The 25,733-nt window shown below is 41.2% G+C and overlaps 1 protein-coding gene across 2 annotated transcripts in view; it reads right to left on the reverse strand.

Annotated features, from left to right (window-relative positions):
* Nucleotides 1-1,398: 1,398 nt before the first annotated feature.
* LOC111264183 (IDLSRF-like peptide) overlaps nt 1,399-25,733 on the reverse strand; it is a 58,900-nt gene continuing 34,565 nt past the window's right edge. Inside the window, exons 3-7 of one of the 2 annotated variants that reach the window (XM_022839881.2) lie at nt 12,965-13,105; nt 9,214-9,366; nt 8,242-8,353; nt 7,418-7,526; nt 1,399-4,410 (exon numbers count right to left, since the gene is read on the reverse strand). In XM_022839881.2, the coding sequence (XP_022695616.1) occupies nt 7,445-7,526; nt 8,242-8,353; nt 9,214-9,366; nt 12,965-13,105 (488 nt within the window). In that variant the 3' untranslated portion in view covers nt 1,399-4,410; nt 7,418-7,444. Of the gene's footprint in view, nt 7,527-8,241; nt 8,354-9,213; nt 9,367-12,964; nt 13,106-25,733 lie in introns of both variants that reach the window. The other variant, XM_022839863.2, reaches the window with a different exon arrangement.

Here is a 25,733-nt window from a genome sequence, read left to right on the forward strand (position 1 = left end):
GTGAATATGTATAAGAGTGTGGATTCGGTCTCTATGCAACCGAAGCTCCGTAAAACAGTCTAAGAAGAAGCACAGGGTTCCGGTCAGTATTAGGATAAAAAAAAAAAAAAAAAAAGCTAGAGGCTCACAGGACTTTTAAACACTAAAGTTACATAAAAAAAGGTACATTAACTGGTTTTTATGATCTGTTTAGAATACCCTGTTTTTTAACAGCACTGGCTGTCGCAAAAAACATGACTGGACTGCAAAATAGGCGTGCAGGGGAACTAGCTCAAGCCGACTTGCAGAGGGACAGGGCGACACTCAATTTGGTAATTCACTCCACGCTACTCGTGCTGCAAACTCTAGGGATGGATAGAGTTCACTAAGTTGGTCTTATTATCTCGAGCGGTTGACGCATTTCGACGATAGTCTATATAAAGAGCATGTTATAATTTCTGCTATGAAGCAAATCATATTCTAAAGAAAATTACCTATGTTATTGTACCCGGCCAGAGTTCGCTTTTTAAATGAGCTACCTACTAGATAATTACACTCGCCTTCACATATTTAATATAATTATAGTAATAATATAATAATTTCAATAGCTTAGTCGTTCAGATTTATTGCTTACCTTATCGTCTAGTTAATTTTTATCAGGATTTCTTTACCTGTATATTTAATCATGTTTAACGATAAAAGTGGGTTATGTAGGTGCTTTATTACGGCCATATGCGTCCCTGATCTATAGTGACGTGCTTCAGAGGTAGACAGGTTTATAGCAGTACTACTATAAAATTGCCTGTGTAACATTTACGACATCACGACAGGGTTGTAAAGATAGGTCGGAATCGTTTGACATCTTATCTGTATACAGGCTATGACGTCGCAAATCTGGTTGGCTGTTCCATGGATGCTTTGTTCACCGATGCGTGCGCCTATGTTCTTACATTATGGACAAGCAAAAAAGAAGTACGTGCAAGTACATACAAGTACGTATACTGCCCACAACAAAGCCTTAAGACAGCAAATTCAAGATGTTTCTTTGGCTAGTACTCTTTTTTCTATAAGTTACTCGTAGGCAGATCTCGTTTGGCTCCTCAAAGATGCTGTCGTAGAGAACAACGTGGGTCAGCTTCGCTTCCGACCGTTAGCCGCAGACCCTCGACAAAGTGGCTTGAGCTCGCTTTAGCAACGTAACCCTTCCATAGTATCCTGTCACGCTGCGAGTCAGATTTGTAGCATTAAGGGGACTCAACTACCTTTATATAGCAAACAATATCTGTGGATCTCTTCTACTCTTCAGAGCTAGCTAGCTAGCTAGATAGCTAGCTATCTTCCGGCAGATAATCCATGCCAGATACCAACCTATGCACTAGGTGCCCGTTCCTTTCGTCAGACGTGCGTCAAATGAAAACATTTTTGCCAAGGATAAAAATAAATTTATTTGTTCGAACGCAAGTTTTATTCATATCATTACGTCGTCTATTTCTCTTTTGTTGTATAATTCGAGAACGAAGGATACATATGATAATCGGTGTTTTTCTTCCTCTAGTGTCTTTATAGCGGGTGCTAAATTGTTCTGGGTGGGTTGAAATCAGGCTACAATCACTCCCAGTAGGTATTTATACATTCTACGTGTTCCACTCGAACGGCTTAGCTCACCAAAATAGGTTATTGCGTGTCGCGGTATTCGATGAATCTATTTCGTCAAATTTACTTGCAATTCGTGATAAGGGGTGAGTACGTACGCATCTTCGACTGAGGGTCGCTTCAACGGAAACGCTGGCAATCTTTCAAATTCTAGCCTTCGTTTTCGCCAACGTCCGCTAAAATCCTGTTCACATATCTGCACATCCGGCACCGATTCAGTCCTCTCGATAGCGTTTATCGGGTACATCTCTGCGTATCAGCTTTTATCGCGCTGTCTGAGGACCACTGCCTATAGACCTGCTTTTCGTTGACTTACTTTATTCCGTTCCACTCACTCACTCACTACTGGCAAAGCAATGAAATAACCCATCGCGTTAGGCGGCAGCTACCTGCAACTTGTAGGCTACGTTCGTTGGCAGAAGAAGATACCCAAGTCCCTCGAAATGACTGTTTCCTAAATACTGTGCGAAGTGACCCTCAGCCGAAAAGCTTACATTATATTTTTCTTTACGGTCTTTTCTTTATCTCTGTGTTTTTAGTCTATATAGCGCCGCCTCATCATTTACAGTACAATACTAATCCGTCTGTGAGTAGAATAATAGGCCATTCAAATATTGCCGTTTTACATGATCAGAATGAAGAGATAATGATCATAATAATAAGAGACGTGGAATACAATGGGACGAAGAAGTCCTACATAATGTAATTTGTAGTATATATATATATATATATATATATATATATATATATATATATATATATATCTGATTTTTTGTCAAAGTTATTAATTGTTATTAATATTGTTATCATAATGAGAGAATATCATTAATCAAGGATCACTGATGAACATCCCTATGATGCAATGGCCTTTGCTGTTGTGATACTCAGGCTGAGGCCGTTACTGTCGTTCACCTGTGTGTGTTTGTTCAACAGATATTGATAACGTGTCCTTTGAAGAAATGGTCGATTATTTTTGATAGTTTTTGCGACATTTCCCACGTTTGTGTTATTATATCTCTCGCTCTCTGGCTGTTATCGTCGTTGTGGCAGAGTTCGATATGGTAAACGATCTCGCTTAATGAATATGAGTTTGCCTGTTGATAACAGTATTCCTAGTGAAAGGATTTCATAAAGTACTAGCGAGAAATTCCTCGTTATCGTTTATGAGGGCAAGGCTCTTGCAGTTGTTGATGCGCTTAATGATAATCTATTATTTTATATATATATATATATATATATATATGATACAACCTTATAGAAGGATGCGTTACGGGTCAAATCTTCAGCTCTGTTGCACTAGATCCGATCGAATGCAAATGGGTTTGATATTGGATATAAGCCGTGTCTGATGTGGAGCATTATCGTGCTGGTGAGAAGGATCCGATTGCCAAGTTTCAGTCGGAGGTCCATAGTTCATGCAATCAGTGTATAGAAGCAGTAATTACTCTGTTCGAAACGCTCGCTATTGATTTGGTAGCACTTAGTAATGGTAAACACTCTTACCGTTGTAGCATATTGTTAATGAGTTGTTTTTTGAGATAGTGTTTTTTTCTTTCGTGTAAGCTCATACACATATTACTGCTGCGGAATCAATCGTTTGATGTCAGTGATTGATGCCTGATATGTATGTATATCTTCGTGCTATCAGGGATCATCCCGTGAGCTGTTCCCATTAAAACTAAGACGGCATTATCGATACACGATATTGCTGTACAGTTTTGAATGGCAGTCAGCGGCAATGAACGAGCCACGACGACAGCCATTCCTGATTTTCGCTCGTCGCCTCGAAACGATCTTGCCCATCCTTGGATGCCCATCCTTCGTAAGATCACATCTCGTTTCGTCAATCACTGAATTCGTAATAGGTAGTAGTTAACGGTAAATTCTTATCGGTCTGTGACGGTTCCATCATGAGTTTCCTGTGGAAACCTAACAGGGAAGAGAACCGTGCAGAGAACTGTCATCGTAGTGAAGTCGAACGTCACATTCATGTCTTCATTCTGAGGTTCGTCTGTCTAGTTCGCGTGAGCTTTAACTATATGTGATAGCAAAAAATACCCTGCAGATCTTTCACTGCTAATATATCGAAAATATAATGGTGACGGTATGAGTGTTTCTATTGTGTGAAATCTGACGTTATTAGCGTCTCATTGGCTTAAAGTGTATAGTTTCAGGAATACAATGTTCTGCCTGTATTATTCTCCTTGTTTTCATTGTATGCTAATCATGGCTGCTGTATAGGAGATTGACATATGTGTTCCTATGCCCTAGATAGCCTGTTGTGTCCTACTTGTCGCGCAGCTTCGTGTCTGGGCGTGCATATTAGATATATTACGTACCTAACTATTTTGATGTTTATTGTGTGTATTGCCTTCACAATCGCTTTCCTGTGTCAGCGTTTTATATAGCTCGCACTTCAAAGCGAAACTTCCATTCTTCTTTGTCGGGCTGGTTTTCGCCGCCACCCAAATGGATCTAGTCTTAAACGAGTTGAGCTTTACGTGTTGTTCCCTACTCATTCTGTCTATATGTCAAATTGTTCCTTGCAGTTGCTGTCGACTTAGGCGGTAGCTACTGTTAGCTTCGTCTCCGATTAATCGATCTTAGCGATCTATCTCTGATAATAATACGATTGATTAACTGATCTATTTCGAGTAACTGAAACTTGCTGATTGTCACAGATTGATGATGTCCTTGTGAGTTTCAGTTTCTAAACGGTACATATATGTACCGGCCTATTGCTGTGTATATGTGGACACTGCTTCTGAATAGTGTAGCCTGAAAAAAGGACAAGGTAAAGTTCGAGAAACAGTTATCACTTCCGTTATTATTATTAGATCTTTTCTACAGTAAAATTGTATGCATTCGTCCTTACTATCTCTACTTGATTGTTCACGACAATATGTTATAATGCAATCTTAGTTTAGCCTGTTGCCGATGGAGCTACTCTTGTTTCTGTATTTGTAGACAGAGTTTAAATATTTTTATAATGTGTATATATATACGTATATTTCTATATGTTTATATGTCTTTATATAGGTTGGATTGTCGTTTTTGTTGTTATTTATTTTACTTTAATAACTATTTATAAGTGATTGTTCCTCTTCTTTGTATGTATATTTCCAAGAATATTTTCTATGCTTTCTCCACTGTTATATCGTCCTTTAAATCTACCGCCGCTTTCTATTTTTGTGGCATTTGCTTCGTAAAATCAAATCGTTTTTATTTATTGTGTCATCAATTTCCTGACGGCTTGTCTTATGGAACACACCAATAATGTATGTATATATATATATATATATATATATATATATAGCACAGAATTATATTCCCGATGCTTTCGTCTTTTCTGTGCATATTTAAATAGGTACATTTAGATATTTATTCATTATTGTTACTCTTCTCCCTTTTCACGCTACTTCACGTCCCCCTATTTAGTTTTCTTAACATTACCAATCCCTTCCTTTGAATTATCGAGAATTATGTCTAATTTCTCGCTATACGACTGTGTGTATCTATATATATATAATACTATTTTCAATAGAATAATCATGGCCTAAAACGTGTTCATCTACTGTGGTAACGAGTTTTTCCGTGTCTAGCGTGTTCTTACCTGTTCCATTCTTAGATTTTTTTCATGTACTATCATATTGCTTTCGGTATTAACGCACAAAAAATATGCCAACATTTTAATCCTCTCCGTAATAAATCTGATTGCCATTACCAGCTTGATTACTTTCTGAGTTGATAAAATACAATATCTCCTGCAGTTGTTTATGCTTGACTCTGTATACCTACGCAACGGCTTCGTTAACGAATGTCACCACATCTCCAGTTAGCGGTGGCGTACACCAGCGTCGACTGCCTGCTTAGTTTGGCCAACAAGGCTCATCGAATGTCCTTTTTCGTCCTTCTACACCACTGTACGCTTTGGCGCTCACTCTTGTTTCTCAGCGGGGCGACAACGCTCGGGCTGCGAGCACTGCCACGGCTGGCTTAATACTTATAACGCTTGTCGTTATCGTTGTGATCGTTGTTGCTGCTACCGCTGCTGAGACAACGACTCACACTTCGTGATTGCATTAAAAGCATTCGAGTGGATGACGCTCATATCTGTGACGAAGGAGACAACAGCACAGCCGCCATCACTGCCGTCATCACTGCCGTCATCGCACTAACGTACTCTACGTCGTTTCTTTGTCGGCGACCTCACCACGACCAGGTCACAATTCGCCGACGAAGAAAACAGAGTCCCTTTGTTCCTCTACCCAGCGGAGTTGGGCGTTGTGTTTTCTCCCCCCTTTCTGGTTTCTTATTTGCTAGTACATACGATAATATGATTTGGATAGTGTCCGTTTCAACGATCATCTCCTTGCCGATGCGTCCAGCAAACTGTGCCAGCAAGAGTGATAGTGCTAGGAATAATAGATTTCATAGCTAGCTAATAGAAACCTATGCAACCATTTACCCATGTGGAAACGCAGTGGCATTGTGTTTTTTTCCGCATTGCATGATCGGCCCTTTCTTGTTGTCAGCGGTATCGCTCGTTCTTCTTTTGTTCACTTCCATTACCCGCGTTCTCTGTCGGCTTAGGTTCCCATGATCGTTTTCCTGGGCAGACGTTTTATCAGGCGGGACTTCTGTACAATATAGCGACGTTTGCTTGAACAGACTGGATGCTCAACTGTTTCACGCGAACACGCTTTGGAGTGTTTCGGTTTACAATATACCGTATATATAAAGCCTGTCTATGTCTGTATCAGTTACGGTGGAGCTTAACGACACCTGATCCTATCGCTAGCAGAAAATTTTACAGACCGTTGGCTTAGCTCGTCGCGAAAGTTCCCAATGCCAGCTGTTTCGAACCGAGTCAAGGCTACCGTGCAGGCTCATTCAAGGGCAAATATGCCCTAGAAGAGACAGTCCAGCCAGAGGGATTAAACAGGTTAAAGTGGCGCTTCTGGCTGGACAGCATCTATCTAATACTGTAGAAAGAAAGTCGAGTCGTAGATTTGGTTTCTTTTTCGTAAAGGAAACAACGAATGAATAGGGTAGAGTGTTAGCGATGGTGATGACAGATGCTGTGTACGTAGGGATTGCCTGACTGCTTCATAGCACAGACTGGGCGGGTCTAGAAGCATCAACTCGCTGTCATACCTGCCTAGTAGAGGCACGCGCGCGTTCAGGGGGTGTGCGTATCGTGGCGTGCCTTACACGGAAGTCACATAATGCTGTCATTGTCAGCGTCGTCTTCGTTGCAACAACGGGCGCGACAAAAATCATATAGAAACTATATGGACCAAAGGCAGGAAATGGATGCTGTATACGAGGCGACCGACAATTTCTCAACCGCCAGCGCGTAATCGGCTTTTCTTCAGTGGCCAAGGAGATTATACATATATATAAATTCTTCTGTTTTATGTATATGTATATCATATATACGTATATAGACCTATATAATCCGCGTCTTCATTCCATCACCGGTGTACGGCTGCTCTCTCATGGGTACCGCTCTACACATTGTTCTATATACTAGAGCTTTGAGCTGATTTCTTATAGTACCATCTTCAATATGGTTTAATTGAAAACTACGAATTTCGCCGTATTATCTTATCAATTATCGGTTGATTCTTATAGTATTTTTGAATTGTTTTTATTTAGAGGTAGCAATTTGCTCTGCTAAATAGTTAGCAAAGGTTAAACAACGAGTTTTCTTGTTCTTAAGTTTTTGTTGTTTATACGATTGTTAATGTTGCTGCTGCCCATGCTCCAATCTCCTGCATACTTGGAAATACATATTCATGGAGTGCTTTTACTCCATGAATCCGGTGGACGCTAGCCGGTCGAGGAAAGACTTCATATCCATCAGCTCCGAATCACGGAAGCCCAGAGCCCTGGAAGAGTTAATACAAACTTCGATTATGGATAAACCTCCTGTATTTGTAATAGTAGCATGTTATCATACATTATCCTACGTAATGAGCACGTGACAGACCGTGCTTTATCTAGTTGACTATGATCTAATCAGAGTAGCAACCCGATGAGTAAGCAAACATTGGACGCGTTAAACATGCCCTATTTTGCATAGGCAGCTCTCAAGGTTAATAGTTTACATCTGCTAGCTGCAATAAGTACCACTAATCTACGTACGATACGACAAGACCAGAGTGCCTGTAGAGGTTCACTCAATAGCACTTATTGTGGGTTCCAGTCCTGCGAGCCTAGCGGACTCGCAATTCTGTGAGCCTTAACTCGTTTAGCGCCGTTCTACTGTGTCAAAGTTTACGACGTTAGTAATCAGGATGAGATTGTATACCTTCACCTAACGAGAAGACTGGATAACCCCAAGTGTTTCAAAGAAGACCCTGCCTCCTGCAGAGAAAAAGGTTTTTCACATGTAGTGCAGATAATGGCAGCTTACTGAAGCTCCTAAAATTATCTTAATCTCTAAACACACAGATGATTAATTGCCCTTTGTATTCAATGTATTTCTAAAAAATGGGAAAATGCACCCCGGCAAGACGGATATTTGAACGTTTCATGTCTAGTAAATTTATTCTAGAAGTAACTTTAGAAACTAGTTATCGAAAGCTAAGTAAGGTTACTTACCTGAGCAGGGAAGTGTCTCCCGTCTCGACGGCCATAAACACATTACGAAGATGCTCTAGATCCCCGCGCATCAAATGCAAAGCCTTTCCAAAGTCATCCAGAGTCTCGCTCTCTGAAATAGCAAAAATTGATATAAGTTCACACTTGGTCGATCAAGCTCGACTCGTCGTCATTTCCATTACAAAAATCCATTTTGATACACCTGGGGCGCATTAAAAACAGATCCCGATAGTAAGTTCATCGCGACATATCGGTTGCTTGAGGGTAATCTCATTCATTATGAACTAAAAGGGCTTATTCTAGGTAAACCTGTAAGAATCGGTATGGGCATACTGATATAAGACGGCAGGTGACATTTTGTATAGGTTACAGGTTAGACATGGGCTAAAGTCTTACACTTCTGCGGCTGCTGTTCAATAAGCTATTCATTTATATGTCAGCTAGTGCAAGAATAGTAGCATCTGTAGTTGAAACAAACGTGATGAGTTTTACTGAAAGGTATGTATCAACAACGACTAGCTTCAAAGGTATGAAATAGCTTATCGAAGCTATCTAAATAACGTTTAGCCCAAGAATGTGTGAGATGCCCCGTAGCGAAACAAAAAAAAAACGTATGTTTCTATAGCCTGAGAAACTCCGTTATTTTTGACAAGTTCTGCTTTTGAGCTCATATTTGTTAGGCTACTTCATGAAAATAGTTAAAACGTTATTGGAGACATACTCAGTACGTATTGATATGCTCAAAATGATAATTACTTGTTATTTACCCTCAGTTCTTATATAGATTACTATCAATAGATAGACGATGTAACGAAAATTTGTTTATCACATCCCCAACAATGGCGCAACTCAACGTTTACGTGTTTACAGGTATTACTAGAGTTCTTTTATAAGTGCTAACTTATCTCATTAGCCCTAGCTGAATGCCCTGTCGGGCGCTAACTGTTTTACTTCTGTAGAAGTTCAACAAACCGGAAAGGGCGACAGCCACTCGTTGAACGCCGCCAAGTGGAGCAAGGGCACCGCGTGCCTTGGGGCCGAACAGCTTCTCAAGATAATTGGGTCCATGTCTAGCCAGCAGACTTTGCATAAACGAAGCTGTTTCTTCAACTGGCGGTCGCTTCGCTGTAAACACAGATCGACGACACAAAAGACGCCACAATAAAACACGACCATATAAGTATGTAAAGTAAAGCTTTAGAAAAAAAAAGTAACTATTTATAAGTTCAAATGTAATGCTCTAGCTAATATCCCGTCAATTTCACTTACAACGTATGAGAGTGGTTAGTTCAGTTGTTTGAAAGGTGTATGTCTCCATTCATAGATTTCACCATTGTGCACTTCCTGACAAGTACTCTTGAATCTTAGAAATTAATCTGGAACCAACGATATAAAAATCTCATTTCTATATCTCAACAAACGTGAGTACCGAGAGGGACACTGCCTTTCTCTTGGATTAAATGGTGATGATGACTTCGTTCCCAAAGCTTTTACCTAGGCCGCGTTGCACATGACCGCACCCTTGAAGGTTTGCTCTCGGATGAAAGAAGACTGAGATGAACTAATTCAGGAAAATAGGCGTCCTCGCTGTAGCACGAACCGTTATGGCCTTATTGATATGTGTTTACTACGGTAGATATATTCACCTTGAGCGTGGCCCAAGGAATTACATCGAATCAGTACAATATTTTAGCTCGAGCATTTTTTGACTAGGGCATAGATATAGATACGTGCGGGTGTTAACCACAATTACAATGGCATCTATAAAGGCCCAAACAATGTTAGAATCTGTCATTTCTCTATATATAATGGGCGCAAATCATACATTGGACAGAGTGAGTTAGTTACACGAAGGCCTAATAAACAAAAGTACGATAAAAACTTAGAAAAAAAAATAAAACAATGAATAGATAGTGTTTCGCTTTTCGTCTTTAGTTGAGCAAGTCCTGTTTAACATGAACACAATCTTCTGTCCATCGGCCGCGGCAGTAATGGCAGGATCAATAAGGGGACAAGCAGGAAATAACTCAACCAGTATAGTTGTAATAATACGTTTGCATTGCCCAGAAAAAATCTGTTGTTTCAACAGCGCCTGTCTGAGTAATGAGAACAGCGTGGGCCTAAGGATTACGAAGGGATGGCCACTTACAGTTTACACGAAAAAAAAGGACCTTATTTTCAAGTGCAGCTTCAACCGTATAGTATAAAGGCCAGTTGCCAAGCACAAGGTACGGTGAGTGTCAGGACGTTGAATTTATTTCTTGTTGAATCCCTACATATTTTACCACATGTCATTGTAAATCAATGCATAAATTTCTATTGGAGGACACTTGAAAATATAAGCTATACCAGCACAGCTGAAGAAAAACGCGCTGGGAAATATTTTGCTGTAATATTTTTGTGTATCTGGATTGCAGGCGAGCCGTACGCTGGCCGATGAAATCCTTTGACATGTTGAAGTTCTGCAATACTAGCTACAATACATGCAGCAAGCGCTTAAGTAACATAATATATTAAAGAGGCTGTTTATTTACCTACACTGACAATACAGATGGTATACGAAAACGGAGTTTCGTGCGGAAGTAGCTCCATGTTGTTGTTATGTCGCTGTCGCAACAACTAATTTAGTCCGCTAATGCAGAGGTGTTTCTAGTTGCCCCATCTCCGTCGTAGCTGTGCTCCGAGATAATGTTTCCTAAGGGTTTAGTCATTGGGTAAACTATGTCCAACCAGGGTGAAGCAAGCATCTCTGCTTAGGGCACGGGTCGGCGAATGTTGCCTCAGTTTACGTAGGACAGATGGATGTAATCTACAAACAGCCTTTGTAACATAATGCCGGCCGGAAGCAGCGCCTTGCCGCTCTGCACGATGATGACAGCCACATAGTATTTGTATGGACTGGGGAACAGTTATAAGACAGAGGTTCTCCAAGAAAGATTATTCCTGACTCCGACTTGCTGGACCTAGGTCTTGCTTTATTTATGCGAGGTTCCTTTTGGACGCAATCCCGTATTACTCAGGAAGGCCAATGGTTGGAAGTATCTATCCAAACCAACTGTAATCTATTGGATTACAGAACATTAACACAAATCAATATTTTATAAGCTTTATGTAGATGGTCGTATTGTAGGCGTGGAAGCCTCTTTCTAACAACAAAAAAAACGTTCGACGGGGACAAAACTCACTATTGTAAATTAATAGATTTATGTCAAATATAAGCACCTTGAGGAAAGCCGCGATGTTCTCTGATGGTATAGACTACGATTACTGCTGCAACAGCTGAGTCTGAACTTTTAGGCTTTCCCTACATTTCGAGTTTTACGTCCGATATTGCTGTTAGGCATTTGATCAGATGGCCGGCTCTTAACACGATATGAAATGTGTCTATGCCCCAGCTCACACCTAGTTTATAACGTGTTTCTAAGTTTGGTAGGCAAATAGGTTACCCACTTAGCTATCACATGGATCACCTTAAGGCTGTTTAGGCACTATTAGTTATACCTTTTGAAATTTCTTCGTCTATGTTACTCATGATACATTCTAAAGTCTGTAGGATCCCACATGGTATTATATGTCGTAGGTAAAAACATTTGGCTAGTGTAAAACATAGCATTGTGTTTTTGACAGCGTTGGCCCTGCTTGTCGAAGGATATTGCTCTTTCAGCGTGGTTGCGGGTATAACTAGTAAAAACACTACCGATTTCTTAGGTCGTTACCATGAAATTTTGGCTCCGTCTAATCAAATCCAAGAGTTATGGCTTTAAGACCTATACGTGAAATTGAGAGAAGCACGAAGCTATAGGAAGTTTGCAACCACAAACGGTGCCAGTCACAGATTTATCTTCAGTTCACTTATAAAAACCATAAGGTGTATCATTTATGTATCAAAACATGTACTTAAAGTTTTATCTCTCCTACATAGGTACGCTATGTGACCAAGCATGTACACTGTTTCGTCATCTGGGGCTAAATCTACACGTACGTACATCAGAATTGCACGCAGAAAAACGTTATCTTAGAGGAGAAGTTATGCACTCTTACTGATCCAGATTTTTTTACAGCTGCACTTCGGAAGAGAACGGTTGCACGAAAAAAAAGCTCTGCTTCCTTATTCCGAAATGTGCTTCTCACTTTTTATTATGGATTAAAAGCTCATGTCAATGCAAAGTATCAAAAGCTTTGGAAATCAATTTAATCAAACAACTCCAATTTTACTATATATATATATATATATATATATATATATATGTATATATATATATACATAGACACATACAAGTAATAGCAAGTAATTGTGTTGTAAAAGTTGTAGGAGAGAAATAAGGAAAGAAATGGCGTGGTATTTTGAGAAATCCTGCTCTCCGAATGGCTAGTTAGCACAAAAGTCTTAGCGTATTATGCAATTATATTTAACATTACGAACAATTTATTGAATTCTATGCCTCACCTCGGATGTCTATCTGAAAGTCCGAAACTTTAAATAAGGTCACATATAAGTGAGAAACACTTGTGTGAATCAAGTAGTTTAAAAGTTCTTTTCTGACTGAAACTCATCATTTTGTCACACATTTCTGTAGAGTTTATCATAGACATAGCGCATAGATAAGCCTTTCCTTGGAGAAATGTGTTCGTAATCGCTGCTAGTATGTTTCTTTGAAGCGCATTTAGTTTGCTCAATAGTACTTCATTTCTTGAGGAAGTTTCCCTGCTGTCGATCACTCACCTGCGGTGCATAGGGCGGCATGTTCGTCATAGCCGTCAGGGCAGTCCGGAGCCCCATCGCAGAGATACTGAATACTGATACAAACTGTGCCCTTGCCTGGACAGCGGAACGGCTGCGTCGGGTGGCATCTCTCCGTGTCAACTATATACAGAAGAATATATATAGAAAAAAAACAACGTCACCATACTTAGAAGTTGGTACTTTCTATATAGGGTGGTATTACATAGCTCAATGTATATGAATACAATGCACATAACTCAAAAGAGAAAAGATGTGAGACGAGAAGCTCGAAATATGTATTAGATACGATCTACCGTGTAACCTCAGATATACAACCATATACAAAATAGCCGTAGGTAGTCGTCCATTGCGACGGATTAGATTTCAATGACATCATGTAAGCCGTCCCAAAGGCAACTAGGGTCTCTGTGAAAATTTTCTAAAAGACCACTTGTTTGAATATTACCCGAACCAATGGGGGTCACATCAAAAGACTATTTCGAAATGCGCAGCAAAACCTTACGCTTAGCGTTAACCCGACGTACCGCACGGTAAACACAAATGCGGTTCTAATACTGACAGGCTTCATTCTCTAGATTCCGAAAGCTAAAGGAAATCGCACGTTCCGGCAGGATCTGACGGATGATGCCGAAACTAGATTTTGAGATAGCAATACCTAATTTTGTTCAGTAAACACCAGCGAAAGACACCATCCCTAATATAAAAAAATTGCACGTTCCGGTGTAGAGCTTACGTCCTACCTAATTCAGATCCTCAAAGATAACTGGGCCTTTCAAGGTTACCCTCACAAATTAGTAAGAGCTCATCGAACATCTGTGTTCTCTGCAGCGGTGGCCTGCGAGATACAACACCACACGCTGCCGACCTGCATACGGCGCTTAGCTACAATAGAGAGAGGCACATGGCAAGCGGAATGATATCCCTAGGGAACAGTATGAGAGGCATCACATCCTTCATCATACGACCACGATACTGTACAGGCTGAGACTCTGACAAAAGAGATCTCTACGAACAGCTGCAATTAGGTAACGTAACGAACGAAGCTTTGACGAATTTAGAGGACCCATAGAGAAGTCCCACTTCCGTGCGGAAAACTAGCTCACCTGGGCAGGTGGAGAACCTGATCAGAGTGGCCCTGGCCTGATGACCCAGTGGCAGTCACTTACTCTTACCACCCTACGGTACTGGTAAAAAAGATGAGGGCTGATTCGTAGGGAACGCTGAGAAAGGAACTTAGAATTATAAGCGGTAGTCGACCGGAGTAAGTTCAGCCGGCAGCGCTAAGCCTCACATTCGGCCATCTTAAAACAGACATTATGTGCTGGTAATGCCGGTCGTATGTAAACCATAATACATCGACAATCTATTACTATAAAATCAAAGCATCTAAGAGTAAAACATACATTATAACGAGGCTGCTCCTAGTGAAACCGTTAAAGTTAATGTATTCTTAGTGTCATATTCGCCTTTAGTAATTACTAACGGAAGTACCAAAGGTAAAACTCAAACAATTTGTTTGCTGTTATATGTACAAAGGAACTCCCATAGAATGTGATAGACGTTGGAAGTTGGTGATAGATGTAGAAGGGGCTCACAGCTTAGCAACTGGTATTTTCTGCGCGGGTGCATACGTGTTTACCGCGTGCCCAGGTAACAATCAAATAAGTGACGGATCCGTGTCATCTCACTCGTCTTTTGTACCGTAGCGAAGATATGAATCTCTGAAACGATGTCTATACTTTTCATTGTAGGAGCCGGTTAGTTGCGCGACAAGAGATACGAGTGCCGTTGAACGTTTGTCGAATCAGGAAATGACATCGAGGTTCCAAAGTCGATAATAGGAATACTTCGACCGTAACAGGTCGGGAACTTTGTGAGCGATAGGTAGTAATACAGTGCCAGTTTATTTGTTATTTGTGATTAGCTAAAACGACGCTAATGAAGGTCTAAATTTTTTCATGGGCACTCCTTAGCTCGGCAAATGGTACTTTTTTGTAATTGGCTTTTTTGTAAATAGTACCTTATCTATATGGACAAATAAATGCATGGTGACCAAGTATCAGGTTTATACATTTTCGTCCTAGTAGCGGATGATTACGTCACGTTAGGCCAATGCTTAATAAATCTAGCGTCGAATATATTTTACGCGCTTGTAATCTGCTGTGTTTCCTAGGCCGCATACGTGTTAGTTTTCGAGTCCATGGCAGGTGAATCCTATAGATACTGGGTTAGCGCAAATGATAACAAGTCCGGAAAAATACGAATGGGTATTTTCGGTAGACCCGCTTTCAAACCTCTGAACTCCTAATTGCCAATGAAAAACTGTGCGACCGCATACGTTACGCTTAATAGACCGAGCGTCACTCTGCGCAGTGATACGCGTCAGAGCACATCGGCTTAAATACTGCGAGGGTACGGCTCCCTACACATTTAAATCGGTTTAGGCGCAAGTTTCACCGCAACAATAATATAGCAGTTATGAGATTTAATCAGTACCAACAACGCGTTTTACAGCCGTGTAAACTCTAGGTATATCGGTAACTTTGTGCGTACATGCACTTATGAGAACTTTGCTTAAAATTGGTAAGAGTCTTACATTAAAATATCTGCATAAATCCTGACTCCTGACATAGAATCTGGCCTGGTAAAATCGTATGGTGAATAGCAAGGTATAGAATGCATTAAGATGTATTATGCACACTTTGACAACCATAAGACAAACAGTGTTCTCGCTACTTAATTTGTTCATATTTCCTACTCACAGATCTTCAGCTACATTTTGCCGTGACAAACCTTCGTTCAGGGCAAGCTGGGGTTCTCTCTGCAGATCCGCCGCTATCTGCGCACTTTATGTTTGTCATATATGCAGAAATATCGCTGTTCTTAGGCCTATCGTACAGCACTACCTATCCATACGTAGGCTTTTACGAAGCGTGTGTGCATAACTACATGCTTATACGTTCCTCCATATTTACTGATCGAGGACTCTGAAATGATCTACCCTCGTTTTTGCTTATGACTTTTCACAAGTACAGTTTTATAATCAAACATCTACAAACGATTGCGATTGTCCGCGTACCTAGCTAATTTCAAGGCTTAGGACGAAGGACTATAGGTTGTAAAGAAGCTGCCCAAAGTTCTGAATAAGGCGACTGAGATCGGACGCACGATCGCGAGCTGACTTCGCTAGAGGAAAGCGGAGAAATTCTCATCGTTGAAGCAAGGTATAGTGGCACTGTGGCAGGCCAACATCAGAATAGGTTTGCTATTTTCTTTGTTTGTAAGCGACCGCGTCGACTTCGATAGATTTGTGATCTGTTGATATACCTATTTCAAGCTACTATAGACAAGCGTAATACGCAACTTTGGTACAAGCTTTGTCTAAATTCTAACTAATAACACCAGTAAGGGCTGTCTCATGCAAGATCGAGCTAAATATGCAAAACGTATCGCACCTAGAAGAGCGAACGTATATAAGGTTTCATCTGGCTTCCGTAGAGATTGTTGCTTGATCTATTTACCGCAACGCGCGCAGTTCGACACGATATTCTCACATGATTTATATAGGCCTAACTACAGTTGGCGAAATCAAGTAGGAACCTCTCAATCTCTTTGTCCTCTATATTTTCTATAACCACGCATGCTTACTTCAGTAAGATGACGAAGGTGTTGCATTTGCAATAGCGTTTTTCAGGTTTACTCGTGAAGACCACTTGCTCCAGGCTATAGAAAAGGTGAGAAGAGAGGAGAGAAAAAGAAATAAAAACCTCTGTGCTAATATGCAAAGTAAACTCTGGCGGTAATAGTCGATCTTCGCCAAACCGCACGATGTGCATACCGAAAAACATCATTTAATGCAACAAACAGCACGCAGGCGAAAAAAACACCTAAGGGACCAGTAAAATCTACGACTTAACCCCTATTTAACGAAATGCGTGCAAAAAACAATTAAAAAAAAAAAACTTTGGCTTAATGCGCCAATCCTGCTGGGATTTTATTTGTATATTTGTAGTTTTTTTAACGCATCGTATAGCATCATTCCGTTATTATTATTATTATTATCGGCTGGCCTTGCTCAGTGGTCATCTTGGAGACTTTAAATACAAGTATTTCGATTGGATAAACCAGTCTACCTAGCTGTCCAGGTTTTGGACTCTCAAGTAGCCTTAATGGCCAGATCACGCACGAACTTCGATCCTCTGTCCGTATTGCAACATCGTTGTGACACAATGCATTGAAAGTTTTCTATTTATAGCTACATTGTATAGATACGGCGTTTACATGTCCTTAACTGACCCGAACTTTCCGTGTACCATATAGCGTAGACTTTGCATATATTTTTTTCTAGTAATTATTATTGGTTGAGTTCTGATTTAAAGTTTTCTTTTAGGTGATTGATGATTAGGGTAATATCACCTCTAAAAATAGCGAAGCAGTATAAGACAATTTTCAACATCAACACACCAATGTTTCCAAAATAATGAAGTCGTATTGATCATTGCTCTCTTTTGGTCACTTTTCTATCTTAGTCTATTTTTAGAATTTGGACCCATCGAAGAGGGGATCTCTTCAGACAAGCGACCATGCATCGGGTAACGAAGACCAGTCGAAATACAGAACCAAGATTATCAACTGATTACGAAGAAATATCGAATGGGATACAGGTGTTGCATAATGGGCGAGTATTACGCGGTGGGGCCTTCTATAAGGGTTTCCTTATTGGAGCGATAATAGGATCTGGCATTGTAGCTACAACGTTGGCAATCCTCCATAAGATGGGTAGATTACCCGCTCGACCATGGCTAAGTCGGATACAAGCCCACGACCCACACTTCGGTTTCAGTAGACAGTCTTTCTGGTAACACCAACGCTAAACTTCAACGCCAAAGAGAACCGTAAGTACCGGCCGGTATCGGGAAGTGGTTGTCAAATGCTGCGAGTAACAATCCGAATTGCGTTTTACGCGCTGCCCGTAGAGGTCAGTTAAACCCAATTAATGCGCGATCTTGTTACGAACGACCGCATTGAGGAATATACCGCGTTGCTCCAGATGTGACGATGCAGCAGAACGGGTGAAGTATGAAGTGCGCGCGGTCGTAAAGAGAACAAATCGTATTGACAGGCAAAAGTGAATAAAATGAGCTCAAATCTAGTACCTGGGTTTTCGGTGTTACGGCAATGCTGAATAGTAAGCATAAAATTATTATACCTATTTCTTATTTAGCCCTTAAGAAGAATCCTTATTTACATATATACCACAAAAGACTGCGAAAGCATGACAACAAACCTAGATTACAGTAACACTATAACCGGGAGTCTTAGAATCGGCGTTTTTTGCAGCATGAAACCTACACGAAAATAGTCAGTCTAAGATTTCGATCGATGTTAAGTCGGATCGAAATTTAGCTTTGCGTATATCTCTATATAAGGTTGAACAAACCTTTACCAGCAGGCCGGCGGCTTTGCCACATTCTGCTGATCAGGCTTGCCCTCCGATGAAACAGCATAAAGGTCCCGTGCTGCCGTCCGGCCTCTGATGGCTGACCTCTAACACATAAATGAGTTTTCGCTTAGCTTCACCTACACGTCCGTAAGTTCAGCGGGAAAACTGGCTAGTACTGCGTCAGTCCATTCAATAGCACTTCAATTAGGGAAGTGGTCTGTTTACTAAAAACCTACATTTGCGAGCAACTATTTAGAAACGAATTGGCAGCATAAACAGTAATGTGGACTGACTGCATATAATTATTCGTTCTACACAACTGTGTAACGAATGACGATACCCTGGTTGAGTCGAGAGAAATTAGCTGGATTTATATAACCGAATGGTCGAAACAAAGTTATGTTTATGAAAATTTGCTGTGGCAGGCTTCAGACGCAGCTTCATCCAGCGTCTGAGTTTTCGTTCAAGTTCACATGTTTTTATTTTGACAGAAAATAGTCCAGTGATTGATAAACCCACTTAGAAGTTTGTCTTCAATGAAAATCTTCATCTGCCAAAATGCGACGGCGACCAGTTGCTAGATAACATGCTCGTAATGTAATGTATAGATATATCGTACGGCATCGTCATGCAGAACAATATTTCAGTGGCTACCGAATAGAATCCGTATGCTATAATTTCAATGCGAGCCAATTAGTTTCAGTCAACATCTGCAATCAGTTCTACCCTTCTCTGCGGTACCTAACCTAAAACTAAGTTCGGGCCTTGAGAAATAACGGGATGCAGTTGTACGAATCCTGAGCACACGTTCTGCCAGCCTCCTTATTCTTCAAGGAGTTGCTGGCAACTTTGAGCTACACACAGATGGGCCGCTATTACTCCTGTAATCATGTGATTTCATCACCATTTCTTCTTCGCTGTAATGAGTCAAAGATTGTAAAGTCCCTAAACTAGGTAATTCTTGATATGCAGCTTACTCTCGTTTATTAGTTCGGTTTGCGTAGGGTATGTACATCGTAGAATAGGGAAATAAATAAGGTAAAAAATAGATTTTCCTGTCGCTCAGCCAAGCCGAGAGAAAAAAAAGCCCGGTAAGTTTTATATTTTTACCTATTGAAAAAGTACGACGTACGCAAGTAATATATTGTTTGAAAAATATACTTTTGAAACAAGTTTTTTTTTCAAGTTAATAGATCCTAGGGGCACATGGAGACTATGTTCTTATAACGGAATTCGCCCGTTATCCGTATGTTTATAATATCTTTATGCAGAAATTTCCGCGATGTTTCTGCCAATGGAAAGCATTTCTATTACATTTCAATAACGTAACATATAGACAACCGATGCAACGATCTGGCGGCGTGAATTTTCCGAAACAGCAAAATGGGCAGACACACCTAGGGTCTGTTACAATGATTAGAACGAGATTACTGCTTTGGAGCAGCTTTCCATATAATTATTCTCGCATGGCTATTGCTCTAATCTAATCTAATTCAGTACAAGTACAAGAGTCGTACTAGATATTTGCCCGATGACTACTCCACGGCCCTCTGTAATCGTACGCATAAACTAGAATAGGAACTGTTGGGATACAGTCGCGAATCCCTGCCGACGCTCAAAATACGAAATCGAGAATTAGCTGCTTTACGGTATGAAACAGGGAATGAGGTGCCATTGACTGATTCATCTGTACGAACTGACTTTACTTTTTTTGGAAAATAGGATAACATTACTCTCTTATCTAAACCATTTGTTTTTTTTTTGCCCAATCCAAACACCTAGTGGACAAGTGTTGGTGATTATTGCGTAACTGAAAGGACTGCGTGTATTGTGAAACTTCCGGTAGGCATTTCTTTAGAACGCTCTGAGCGGTCAAAAACCACGTATCTGTTGTGGTACTCGTCGTACTGGTGCCAACTGGTGTAGTTTCCAGGGGCCAGAACCGGCCAAAAGGGCAACAGAACGTAAACGCGTAAAAGCTAAGGTTAGTAAAGACTAAGAGGGGGATGACGAATACCGCGAACTAGTAGAACGTAAAAAAACAATAACCTTTTCGTTAGAGCTGCCCCAGCGTTGCCCCCGACGCTGTTAACGTCAACAACACAAGAAAACAATGAGCCACATCACCCCCTTCTGTTAAACAGAATCGTCGAAAAATCTAGCCAAACTTTGTTCAAACTTTTTCCCAACATGCACACCGCTTACAGTTGACCCTTTGTCACAGATGAACAGGAAGGAAACTACGCAAACTCATCCATCCGAGATCGGAACCGATGAGCGGACTTCCGCAATGCCGACACAAGACAGGCGTTAGGTAAGATTCAGTTCGAACGCAACATTACGGCTTATTCGCTTCTAGTTCACCTCTGTGCTACGGCAATCGTCATGATAAATCCTTGTGTAATGCTTCTTTGGACTACTCATGTAGGAGTCCGGATTATGAGTGGTTTCGTGTGAATACATTGTAGCGCTTCTCCTGCTGTACATGAGCGTACGGTGACGACTATGGCTATACAGGCTGTTTCTGCACGTTGACCTGCGCTGGCGGCAGGCGAAAGCTTGTAATATAAGCAAATAGCCGCCGCCAGGTTTGCTATCCGCCGGTTACTTCGGGACGCGTCAAACATTCGGACGTCATCAGTAAGCTACCATGTAGAGGAGCTACGTTTATACTGTGTATGGGCGGAAACGCGGGCGGCATTGGTATTAGCTGTTGTCGCTGCTCGTTGCAGGGGCAGAAGTATGCCCGTCGGTCGAAGGATAAAGTTCGAAAAAAAATCGAAGGATAGATCACGTGAGCGATTCGCGAAGGCCGAGAACATCACAAACGGAGTGCCATGTTACATGGTGGGGAAATTTTTTGCAGGACGCTCAAGTCTTTTTATTATCAGTACCACCTTTGGGGTAATTTCTACGAAGGTCGTCAACTGGGCATACATTCAATCTATCAAAGCTTGTGCATAAAACAGATTTAGGGCCCGAAAAAGCCTGAATATAAAATGAATAATTCTTAACTGGTCCGCAAAATACCTTTACGTGCGCGTAGAGCGTTGTGTGTTTGAACATCAACCGTATTTCGTACTACTCAGTAACAGAGGGAAAGTACAAACATTACCAATAAAAAAATCATGTAGAATGATCACTTAATCTACTACAGACTAGACATGTAAATTACTAATCAACACTCAGACTGAACGTACAAGTAGTTTATAATATCACGTTCTCTTCGTAGTCACATCGTGCCCTTTGAGGGCATTTGTCTGTTGAAATTGAAAACGCATGCAGTGTGATCGGAACTCCAAACCTAGCGTAGACACACTTCGTTCTGTGCTGGAAGGAAGCAGGGGACACGAAGTAATGCTTAACGGCACTACTAAGCATAAGTATTTTCTGTTTCTTTTTCAACAATTCTCATTGTGGAATACCCTATGTTCGAACAACGCCTGAGTAGCTCCACAACTCCAGTTGAGCAAAAAAGTACACATGAAAGGATTGGCCCATTGTTATAAATATATATCATAGTTTATATAATCATTTATCGATACTGTCGTTCCTCGACAGCGGGAACTGCCAAATTCGGACAGAAATTGTCATTTGTGATTCAAATTTTGCGGACGCTTCGAGGCGTTCAAGAATTTTTTCATAATTCTCTCAGTGGTCCTTGGTACCTTTCCATTTTCGCTGCGGGAGCTGATTAAAAGGATGCAAATCTCAATTGAAATCCAGCCACAAACTTAACTGTTACCTCTAGAATGAGAGTTTAGGGCATGCAAGTTAATCATGCCAACGCTAAGGTAGTAACGAGGCCTTCAAGTCCCCAATGTATGGCCTTCCAGCTGACGTTGCATTTGAGTCGACTATTTATATTACGCTGTTCTCTTTTACAGTAGATCTCGGACAGATGTGTTGATAAGGAAGAAAGGTCTCGAAATTTGAATAAATCTAAAATATGCTGTGGGCTGGTTGTCGGGCAGTAATAAAGGGTGTTATGTTGTATCACGGTGATGCAATAGACAAAGCTTTCGTTTCTCGATAAAACTTATACGCCTACCAAGTGCGATACTTTTCATGCCAAGTGGTGTCAAAAGCCCAAGATCGTCCATAACTTGGCGTGCTCAGTTCTAACATTCGGCACTTTTCAATCTATGAGAGGCCTCCTTAGCGTAACTTGTGGTAAGAAAATGCTTAACGAAACAAACAACTACTATCGAGAACCTGACGCTTCTTGACGTTACTTCTACAGGATACAACGGTAGTATTTGTCCGGCGCCCTCCTGACGAGAAAGGTCTGTTCTCGTTAGATAAGCAATGATGCAGTAGTGAAAATAACCGGTACGTTAAAGCCACCAGAAGAAAACATATATGAAGCGCAGATATTACCTAAACTCTTCTATTTATTAACATTAGACATAGATACGGTTAACATTTCAATGCATTTGTTCATATGTGTCTGAGTGTAGATTATACGTCGCACAGAAATGCAGGTGGCAAACATGTAGTCTCCTTCTCCTCCTTTAACAGGTCCGATTCTAATTTCCATAGTCAGATCGATGTTTCATAAAGAATATCCTCATTGTGATTTTTGAAAGCAGTAGTAGCGAAGGAGCTTACTAAGGTGGCTCCGAAGCATACGTGAAAGCCGTATACTTCGGGGCCATGTGTGCGTACATGTGCACATCCCTAATGGAACACAAATAGAGAAATGTTGCTCTCAAACTAGCCTCAAGCTAGATTCGAAGCGAGTATTCGCCTGTGTGCTTTTTGAAGACACGTAACAGCTAGCGGCTTGCTAAATTTGTAAGTAGCACGCTTCGTTTTGCGAAAGTAAGGAGCATTTTTCACGGGTTATTTTTCAAAACGGTAGTCGCCGCGATAAGATTACTTCCAAGATATTAATGAATGCCGCTATCAGAGATTCTAGACGACTTCTGGATAGCTTAGGTTAACGACTCTGCAGCTATGAAGACTCTTCGACCTTCCTTCGCTTCATTGCAAGGCTTGACGGCAAAAACGAAGTTCTTCATGCTGTCAAGGCAATGAATATGCTACCGTACAACCATATTATAACAGTATATTCTCATTAGGTATTTTATTAGGACACTCCGGTAATTTAGGCCAGGTCTCAATGTAAGAGAGAGCTTAGAAAAGGGGAATTTTTTTTAAAGTAGAGACTTATATCAACGGCACCTTGAAAAGACCTAGCACGGTCTAGAGCTATATACGTACGTACGTACGTACGTACCGAAACGGACGAAAACATGTGTACTGTAATAATAAATGTACTTTCGATTTTGGGCCGTTGTGAGTAGTACTTAAATAATTCTCTTCGGTCAAATCTCGTCATTAGTGCAGATTTTAGTGGCAGCTCGATGCAATCACGACCGCTGAGAGAACTGACGATATGGCTTCCCGCTTCTCAGAGGGCTCAGGAGGTGCAGAAGTCCTCGATTTTGACGGTTGATGATAACCGCTCAACAAAACGACTAAAAGGATTCACGCGACTGACAGCCGTCAAATGCTGGCCTCAGGACCAAACCGTGTGACAGGTATATTGGGTAGGAACGATCTCCAGGTCGTATCGTACGCAAATAAAACTATCCCGAGAAGCTTCCGAATCTCGAGTCTTTATTAATATCAAACGGGTTTTGATGGACAGTCCGGAGCACAACTATGTCTGCGCTGTTTTTCTGCTTAATATAAAAAGAACCGCAGGGCCTATCACTTTCGTACAGCTCTTCATAGCGGGGAATCCGTACGGCACTTTGATAGAGAAGGTTCAACGCTAAACGCTGGAAGATTATACGAGGGGTAAGTCTTCGGCGGACGAACCTAGCTATGAGTTACTCGATCAGTCCTCCCGCGACGAACTGCACCAGCGGTATTCGCCCTTTCTGTCACTAAGGTCGTTCGGGCTTGACAACGACCGTCCGTCAATTAATGTCTCGCTACTTGAGGGAGCGCAGGGTGTGGGGGGAAGTATATTCGCAATTGCAAAAGCTGTCAGAAAACGAAGCCGAGCTGCGAAATGTCGGTCGCTCTAGACGACAATAGATCTTCCGATACGGTTTTTTGTCATGGTGAGTCAGATCTTATGGGGCCGCTGCAGCTCCCGAAACGTACTCCCTTATTCATTCTGTTGGATATGAATTACTCTACTGGTTTCCTTCATTTCTTCCCAGGTCATCGAATAAAAGGTCGGGTCGTACTAGAGACTCTCCGTTAGAATCGCTATGGAGCCAGAAGCGTCGCCGTTACGTGCTGGCGTATCGAGCAGCGTTTGAAGCGCTCCAACATGTGAAGACTGCTGTAGCTCACATGCAAGTGAACGATCCGCCCATATACCGCCTGGCTACCTGCGCAGTTGCTCGCAGCACCCACTATTGCGATGTTTCCAGTGTTCGGTAAACACTACGATAGGCGAAGCCCTAGGCGCCATAAATTGCGCTATGCATCGCTCAGCTGTATTGCCTCCGAAGTCGCGATCAGCTAAACCGCGAGGCCGCTTCGTATCCCAGCTTCCGAATCCTTGAAGTCCTTGCGCTAGGCGTTTTAGCCGGAGGAGTCCGTACACTTACGCTGCTCTCGCCCATAAGTCGATACGTTCTTCCTAGGTATGAGCCTGGATGAAGCATCTAGAAACGAGTTGAACGGTTGCGCAGTCACGGTAGCAGCGTGTCAGCGTGAATCTTAACTAGTATGAGATAACCGCCCGACAGTGTAGTTGAAACGAACGGGAAAATTATATTGTGTTAAGAATAACGTTGAATATCCCACAAGTATGCTCCACAAATAACGACAATTCTCGATCTCGATCATATACTCTCGATGGGAATTTGAGCTGATGAAGCCAAGTCTGATACTTACCGTACGTCTGTTTATGACTACTTTGAATGTTCAATCTATTTAATATAAACGTCGATATCCAGCAATATCAGCTACGATAGCAATGTACGGCGGAGTAACACTCCTATGTAAATATTATCAACCTTATATAGGCGGAGGAGTCGATCTAAAAAATCACACTGCCATCATGCTGATCACATACTATGCTCGAAATTCCCTTTTGTATACACTTTGGAATACCGAATGAGCCAAAAATGTGGCCGTTTGTATTGCTGCTAGACCGAGGTCAAAGCCAAAAATTGCCAGACTTTGAAGGAATACAGTAGGTTTTATTTTAATTTGTTTTAATTTAAATAGGCGAAAGATATTTCGAGAATTACAGAATGTTTTCAAATCATTAACTCTCTACTGTGAAATGACGCTTCCCATGCCGCGTCTTACTTTGACGGTCTAACATTATAT

Source organism: Varroa jacobsoni, unplaced genomic scaffold (genome assembly GCF_002532875.2).
Source record: "Varroa jacobsoni isolate VJ856 unplaced genomic scaffold, vjacob_1.0 scaffold_91, whole genome shotgun sequence".
NCBI lineage: Eukaryota > Metazoa > Arthropoda > Arachnida > Mesostigmata > Varroidae > Varroa > Varroa jacobsoni.